At 55.1% G+C, this 8,141-nt stretch overlaps 3 protein-coding genes across 3 annotated transcripts; 2 read left to right on the top strand and 1 right to left on the bottom strand.

Annotated features, from left to right (window-relative positions):
• Positions 1-389: 389 nt before the first annotated feature.
• AURANDRAFT_55061 (hypothetical protein) lies at positions 390-3,135 on the bottom strand (the record flags this gene model as incomplete). Its single annotated transcript, XM_009042335.1, has 4 exons — positions 390-1,321; positions 1,775-2,662; positions 2,738-2,833; positions 2,887-3,135. 4 exons carry the CDS (start codon positions 3,133-3,135, stop codon positions 758-760), a joined length of 1,797 nt encoding a protein of 598 aa, XP_009040583.1.
• Positions 3,136-4,008: 873 nt separating this feature from the next.
• Positions 4,009-5,758, top strand: AURANDRAFT_32064 (hypothetical protein; the record flags this gene model as incomplete). Its single annotated transcript, XM_009042393.1, has 4 exons — positions 4,009-4,127; positions 4,300-4,941; positions 4,990-5,406; positions 5,530-5,758. 4 exons carry the CDS (start codon positions 4,009-4,011, stop codon positions 5,756-5,758), a joined length of 1,407 nt encoding a protein of 468 aa, XP_009040641.1.
• A 504-nt stretch (positions 5,759-6,262) lies between these two features.
• AURANDRAFT_72458 (expressed protein) lies at positions 6,263-8,139 on the top strand (the record flags this gene model as incomplete). The annotated part of the gene is made up of 7 exons (XM_009042394.1): positions 6,263-6,613; positions 6,658-6,767; positions 6,829-7,015; positions 7,090-7,270; positions 7,337-7,473; positions 7,541-7,709; positions 7,798-8,139. 6 exons carry the CDS (start codon positions 6,263-6,265, stop codon positions 7,697-7,699), a joined length of 1,125 nt encoding a protein of 374 aa, XP_009040642.1.
• Positions 8,140-8,141: the final 2 nt, after the last annotated feature.

Below are 8,141 nucleotides of genomic sequence, written 5' to 3'. Positions count from 1 at the left end.
TCTGCTCCCGATGTCGAAAACAGACGAATAAATCGAAACCAAACCCGTGAGAGCTGCGGCGTCCATTGTCATCTGTAGCTTCGAGAGAACGGGTCAGAGCCTGCAAACGTTCGCAGGCAAGAAGCTCGTGGATCAGGACGAGTACGAAATCATTGAGCTGTACTAGCCAGGTTCTCACCAAATTTCCTGCGGGTCTGAGTTTGCGACTTGCCGCGCTTGGTTAAGTTGCCACCGGGGGAAATTTACTACTCTACTCTACTGATTCTGCTCGGGGCTCGACCAGGTGTGTCGGCACACCGGCAGGAGCGCGATTTCTGCTCGTGCCGGCACGCTTTGCTTCGCGAGGTCTGCTGGCATGCCATTGCTATTGACCCCCCCTACTAGTAATTCATGGCACATAGGATAGTTTAGCAGCTTCAAGTCCTACGTCGCTATGACGCCAGTCAGACTACTATCCAGCAGGTGCACTGTCCGGCGACTGTGCAACCTCGCTGAGCCTGGTGCTCTCTGGCACGTCGCTGGCCTCAGGGGCAGCACGAGTATGTTCTATGACATGCCATGGCAACCCAGCCAGGCAGTCGTCTTGGGGCTTCGGCGTTCGAATCTCTCTACGACCCCTGGGCCTCGTGGGAACCGGCAGTGGCCTAGGCTTCATGGGAATCGTCATTCGATTAGACCCAGCCTTTGGGGAGCAGTGTCATGTTCGCTGAGAAGCATGGGCTGGGTTGGGCAGCCAGGGTGGCTCGCAAGAGGGGTATTAGGTGACGAGTTCATCCTCAAGAAAATTATACTCAAAGGTGAAGTCGGATTTGATGCGCTGGCACCAGCCGGTCTCGTAATCAAAGTACACGTAAGTTCCTTGCTCAAACTCGTCTGTCGTCACCTTAGGCTCCTCATGGCGCTGGAACCAGGTCATATACTTCTTGTGGTAGCGCCAGCTCTGCTTTTTCAGTTCCTTTGCAGCAAGATACTGCTGGTAGGTTCCTTGTTGATAGTAGAAAATAAAGAAAAGTGTGTCAGTGCCAAGCTTTTCGAAGACCTTCGCGTCGTCGAAGGTCGACGCGGGCGTCGAAGGAAAGGCTGGCGGTGTGGCATAGGGATTTCGGGGCACATATTGCCTTGGACGCTCCGAATCGGCCTTGCGTGGAGCGCGGCGCATGCTGAGTGCAAGGGCCGCAAGCTTATGAGCACTCGCACTTGAGGCGCTGTCATCATGACCGCTGGGTCCCTGCGCATCGAGGAGGCGCACATAAGTGTCATCGGCAGCCATATGTTCAGAGATATCAAGAAGGGGCTCAAGGCTGGCACCAGGCGCGAAGCACTGGTCGAGAGGAATATGTGCGCCTCGGCTCTGCGTAGGACTATTATGCGTGACGTTGCCATGTCCACTACTGATTACAGGAGCCTGAGGTGCACCACTGTGTGCTGGCACGGTCCCGAACGCACCCGAACCAGGCGCATTTTGAAACATGGTCGCTGCGATGCCTTGCTGACCCGAGGCGGGACCAATCGTTGGGAGGTTTGACGGTGGCAGTGTGCCCGGTGCGCGCGTCCGACCAAGCAAGCTAAGTCCACCGTCATTTCCTTGTTGTGATTGCTTAGCATGCTGCGGAGCGAGACCTTGCTGTCGCGTTCCTGCCCGAGAGTCATTCGCACCATAGCCGTAGCCTGAACTGTTGCCTTGCCCTGAGCGCGTGGTACCAAAGCCAATTGAACCGCCAGCTCCCTGCGCACCGCCCTGCGCCCCACGTCCTGGTGCCTGTTGGCTCATTACGAGGCTGGAGGTCTGTTGTTGATGCTGTGATCGCTGCGCCGCTGCAGAAAAAGCAGCTCCAGGCACTGGGGCCGTTGGCTGTTGCTGCTGGGCCCGAAGCCTGTCGGCCATTGCGACACCAGTTTGCTGTTGCTGCGCACTCTGCTGCTTGAGGATGTTTGCGAGCGACTCGGCACCAGACGCCGGCGGAGCAACTTGCTGAGGCGTCGGAACACCGGGCGTTGGCATGCCCTTGCTAGTGGTAGACGCGCCCTTGGCACCTTTGATAGGCGCAGCCGCAGCGGGGACGGGCGCGGGCGCCGCTTTCGCTACTGTCGCACGACCAATCGTTAGTGGCATTGCCGTGGCTGCCTTGGCCTTGTTAGCCTTCTTTTCTTTTTTGGCTTCCTCTTTCGCCTCCTTTTCAGCCTGCTTGTCTTTTTTTTTTTTTTTTTTGTCATCCTTTTCGTCGTCGTCGTCGTCATCTCCCTTCTTCTTCTTCTTCTTCTTTTCGTCTGTATTGGCCGCGGCCGCATCTTCATCTGTGGGGAGGTCGCCCAGATCAAGTGACTCAAAAATATCCATTGTCTCGTCATAGGCGTCCATGAAGTCTGGCTCTTGATTCGCGTCAATATAATATTCCACATCCTCTTTGATCTCATTTATTTGCTCGTGCTGGAGAGCATCGTTATCCAGAAGCCGTGTGATCTGCTCTAGCCGAGCTATGTGCCACCGGTGGCGCTTAATGGACGCCTCGAGCTGTTCAATCTCTTGCTTGTTCCGTTTGGACCCTTTACCCGATGTGAGCTTTTCCATATCGGCCTCGTGCATGTCGATCTGCAGTGAGAGCTGATCTACCTTTTCTGAAAGCCAATCCCGCGTGCTATTTTTGGCCGCCTCATGGGGGTCCTAAGACAATTGAGTTCTATGAAGCTAAAATAGTTCCCCCGACGAATTCCTATACCAGACGGCGGTGGGACTCACAATCTTAGTCTCGCGAGCGAGGCCCTCTTTAGAATAAGTTTTGGTCTTTGTCTCCTTCTCGCAAACCTTAAACTGTTCCATCTTCGTCTCGATGAGCTTTCGCGCCTAGCATTGAGCTCTTCATCTAGGAAGCCATCCCGTGTACAGACACCGCGACGCGCGTCAGTCAGCGGACGCTTGTCTTTGATGTCCGACGACGCAACCCATGTCTTGATTTGATCCCGGTGTCTCTGGAGTTTCTTGATTTCCTTTTTCAAGTCCACCTCATACTTCTCCTTCTGGTTCTGCTGAGTCGCCGAATAGACCTTGTCCCATATCTCATCGAAGATCTCGACACCTTCCTCGACTTTCTTCAGAGTCCGATCGATCTCCGTTTGAAGTTTCCTGTTCGCGCTCATCTTGCCGCAAGAGCCGACGGGGTGGCCCTCCCCGCGCTCGCCTGATAGGGTACGGTAACAATTAGTTAGACTAGAGAGTTTGTCTGACAGGCCACCGCACGACGCCGCGGCCCCGGGACCACTTGACCCATGGACTTGAGGGGAGATGGCAGTGTTCCTGACTTAGACTGAAAATGGAAAAGTGAGATGGGGCTGCTGAGCAGCAGCCCTGATTCCCATCAGGAGAGGGTTACTCTATACTGTCCTAGAGTAGTCCCCAGGTACCAGCCCGCTAGCATATTCGCCAAATTTCTTGCTCCAATAGATTTTTCATTAAAAATGCTTCAGCAAATCAACACTCAAACCCAACTCGAACCCCTGGACCGAGCGCGCCGCGCCCGCGCGCCGGTGCCGCGGCTGTAGAGGGAATTAGCTAGGCTACCCTTCACTAAAATGGGTACTTGGAGTCCTAAACAACCCCGGCAACCAGGAAAGTAGCAAGAGAAAAAAGAAATTGCAGCCTCTGTACGTTCTCTCGACTAGACCTCTGCCGGCTGAAGGGGCCAGAATTGCGTCTCGATGCGTCCCACGGCAGTGCTCGTCATTAGCGTTGTTTCCGCTTTTTCTGCGCCTGGCAGAAGGCGCCGCGCCGATGCTCTAATATCACTCCAAGATACAATGATTATGGACGCCAGGGTCTACTTGACCAAGAAAGACCGATACGCAGGGACGCGGAAGGACGCGGCACTATTCAAAAAGTACCGCAGGGCGCCCCTCTTTCGTGGAGGATTCACCCTGTGTGCGTTTGCGGCTGCAGCGCCGTGTGTAGCTGCGATGGGCCTCCCCAATTCAGGGAGCAGTGGTATCTCGAATGTGCGTGTAGCGCCTCGGGTGATGGGATGGGGTGTGCTCTTTGTACTGGCCTCGGCAGTGCATGCGGCAGAGATAGCCATCACAACGCTATGGCCTTGGAAGGTGCGCGAATTTGCGGAGGAGGAGGGCAAAGACTCGCCGTTTATGCAGTGCGGGAAACTTACACTGTATCGAGATATATGGGATTCAGAACTACCAGCGACTGGTCGGAGAGATTCCGCTCATACCTAGATTATTTGCCGCTAGAGTAATCCAAGTGGCCTTGATTTGATAAAGATCGGTCGCCAACTGGAATGATGGGACCCAACGCAGGTTCGCGGTCGTAGTGAACGACATCACCCGAGTGATGACGACGATGCTGGTCGCGTCGACAGTTTGCACTGTCTGTGGCACGACACTAGCGACTAGCGCGCTAGGAGCCTGCTTTGGCCACAGCCCACAACGGTTGACGGTTGCTGGGCTCGGTTTCGCGGCAGTGACAATATTCTTCGGCGAGCTCCTGCCTAAGACACTGGGTGTGCAGAACGCAGAGCCAATCGCGCGGTTCGCTTTACCATACATCCGCACACTTGCGGTCTTTCTCGCGCCCGTTGGACGCGCCTTCTCCTTTGGGGTCAAAGAAATCTTACGACCTCTTGGCCTGGAATATGAGGGTCACGCCGGCGATGTGTCGGCAGGTGAGCTGCGCCTCCTTGTCGAAGGTGCGCGCCTGAGCGGTGGTATTGGGGCTCGCGAAAGCAACATGGTCAAGGGCGTCCTTGACCTCCAAGTCACCAGGGTTGCCGAAGTGATGACACCCCGTGTGGAAGTAGTCGCGCTCGACGATGAGGCCTCGCTAGGAGACGCCCTCGAAGTCATGACATCGACAAAATATTCACGCCTTCCCACATTCAACGACGACGTCGATAATATCACGGGCATACTCCTTGCCAAGTCGCTAATCCGATACGCAGAGTTTAATGCGATTGATGGTTCAAACCCCCTCCCCCTCAGGAAACATAGGACCAATACAACGAATATGACACTACACGCGCCGCCAATGGCGACGACTGAGGCCGCGCTTCGTGCGACGCGTGTCCGGGATGAACCCGGTCTTGAACCTGCCTATTTCGTGCCGGAGTCTATGAGCGTGTGGGCCGTACTAGAAGCCATGCGGCGCCGACGCTGTCACCTTGCGGTCGTGGTGGATGAGTATGGAGGGACAGCAGGCATTGTCTCCCTGGAAGACATCCTCGAGGAGATTGTCGGAGAGATTTATGATGAAGAGGATGCGGAGGAGGGCGCAGACGTCGATGACCGCTCCCTCATACAGGTTATCCTACAGCCCAGTGCAGACGGGGATCCCTCGACCACGAACGCATTGGCGAGTGCATACGCTATTAAGGGCGAGGCTGAGCTCGATGACGTCCGTGCGGCCCTGTTCGCCCCGCACGTTCGCACTGCTCGTGCCTCTGATGAGGACGACACAGATTACGATATGCACCAAGACAATGATACTGGCAAGCGTAAACACGAGTCGCACGGAGACTGGACGAAAAAAAGCCCTCTTGACGATGAAAACTTTGACTGTGTGACGCTTTCTGGGTTTCTCTGCGCCGTTCATGGCGAAATCCCCAAGAATGGCGATGTCATCATCGACAGCGGCTTCAGATTCACTGTTGTTCATAGCGACGCGCGTCGCGTCCGAGAAGTCTTAGCAGAGCGCACTCGCCCCAATGAAGCCGCCACGACGCAAAAATCTGGGACTGACATCGGGTGTCTCCCCGCATAAAAGCCCAGCATGTGCAGTCGCCCGTACTCTTGTCGAGTGGGACCGTGGTACAGAGACCTCTAAGTGGGGGGCTTCGTTCGCGGTCATTCCTGGAGCCTACCCCCCTCCTCCCCCAGCCCGTGGGAAATTCGACGCGCTCCAGTTTGGACCTGGTTTGGACCCCTCACGGAGCGCCCTCACCACGCCCTCACAGGGGCCCGGCGCCTGGACATGAGCCTGAGAGACCCACAGGAACTCAGTTCGCTAGAGAAATAAGGTTTTGCTAGTTAGCTAACTAGGCAACGGAGTTGCCGTCGTATATTAACAGCGGAGTTGCCGTGGGTGATGTTTATATCACACAGTGGTAACTGGGAATGGCTGAGGTAGTTTAAGTAACTACCCTCCTCTCTTTACGCTGGGTCTGGTGTGTAACACCAGACACTGAGAGAGCTGTAGGGTCGAAAACCAAATCAACCCTTCAGCTCTAGAGATCACCCCGCCTCGACAGCCCGAGGGTGACCAACAATGACTGAAAGCATGGATTCGGAGCTGAATCAATGGGAAAAGAAACTCTCTGCGGAACAATCCCCAAACAACGAAGATACAATTTTGGAATGGGAGCGCCAGTTGGAGCGCGAGGACATGGAGATGGTGATGTCTCCCTGTCCAGAATTGCGAGAAGCAGGAAGGACGCGAGACGAGTGCGAACCGATGCCCTACTACGCAGACATGCATGCTCTGAACCATTTATTGCGATTTATTTGTAGGGAATATGCGCGACAGCCACGAGGCAGTTGGCCACGGGCACGTATGCCCAAGTCCGTGCCCAAGCTCTGGGCACCCAAGCTAACAAATGTTTTCGGGAGTAAGACAAAGGTGTGTTTCCGGACTCACATTCAGCCAGATTAGGTGACAATTAGGTGACACATCTTGGTGACACAGAGATGTGTGATGACGGGCCCCAGCGTGACCACGAGGAGGATGTAAACCACGAACCGAGAAATTCCAAATCCCTCCGCGACGGGCAATCGTATTTTGCTGCGCTCCTACCGACAGAGTATTTCATCAAACTCGAGTATGTGAGCACTTAGGCTCGTGGTGCCGCAGCATGCAGGCGCACCGTTCATCGCCCCAACTAGGATTTTCGTCGCACCCAAGGCTGAGGCGCCAGCAGACGCAGTCATCACGATGGGTATCTGTCTGCTTGTCGAGTTCATGATGGCACCTGCGGACGCAGAGGAACCGCCACAACTCCGTGCGTTTTGGAGCGAGGTCGGCGTTTTCTCCTGTGTCTAGGAAGAGCAGCTCTCGAGTCACTTGAGTTCAGCCATGCATGCACCTAACACACTCAGGTTCTAACTAATACCCCCCATCTTGGGCTACCCCAGCTGCATGATTTCGTCTTCCAGATGTTCGCACTCTGCATGTTCACTCCTGAGTGCACAGTCATCGCGCTCATGCTCGTGATTAGGATTCTCTCGTATCATCCTCACCTCCGTGTGACGAGCCGAAACTGCAAGCGACTTCTTCTTTGTGCGATGATGATCGCGCAGAAATACTGGGATGACACACCTCTCCGAAATGTAGACTTTTCCGTAGCCTGGGGTCGTGTCCAGCCGGCGGAACGCCCCTGCCCCATCGATCGCATAAATGCCATGGAGTGCGTCTTCCTTGGCGCCCTAGGTTTCGATCTCTACATCCCAGAAGTCAAATATGTTGCCTGTATCGACGAACTCGTATGCGATCCCAGTGTTCCAGCGAAACTGCCTCTTTTGCAGGGTACCACATGTTTACAAGCGATAGGTTTCGATTGTCAGAATGCACGAACGGGATGATGTTCGCATTCCTGCACTTCTTCGAACCCACATCGAATTCCTCAACGGGCCAAACGCGCTCCGCTTTCCTTGGCTCTCTGTCAACAACATCAAGCGAGCGCCTAAAAAGACAAAATCGCGACAATAGTCGTCTTGAGGTGAGGACAGCAGAGCAAGCCGGGGCTCGCCCGCCAAATGGCGGCCTCAGAAAAATCAGACACAGCGCCAACACAGCACACCCCATAGGTACCGCTCCGGGCCCAGGCGCTTGAGTAACGCCCCCGGTCGCCGGCGCAACGTCGTGGGTTGCGCATGGTCGTCAAGACCGGTGCGCGAAGCACACGCTGCGCTGCACGTTCAGCGACCGAGCTCCAAGTGCGAGCGCGAATATGCATGTTGACATGTGACGTGCGTTGGAGCTCTTGCACGTTTCGTAAAGCCTGCTATGGCGCCTCTATGAGGCTTGGCTGGGCTGCGACGACCGGAAAAACAGGTACAATCATTCAGGTACTCCGCTGACGCTACTTAAAACGACGCCCTGAACAACTGTACCTGTTTTTCCTCGTCGCTACGCTCCTCGGAACTCGCGG

The sequence above is a fragment of the Aureococcus anophagefferens genome (genome assembly GCF_000186865.1).
Source record: "Aureococcus anophagefferens unplaced genomic scaffold AURANscaffold_30, whole genome shotgun sequence".
Lineage (NCBI taxonomy): Eukaryota > Pelagophyceae > Pelagomonadales > Pelagomonadaceae > Aureococcus > Aureococcus anophagefferens.
This window is presented reverse-complemented; position numbering and strand designations above follow the sequence as displayed.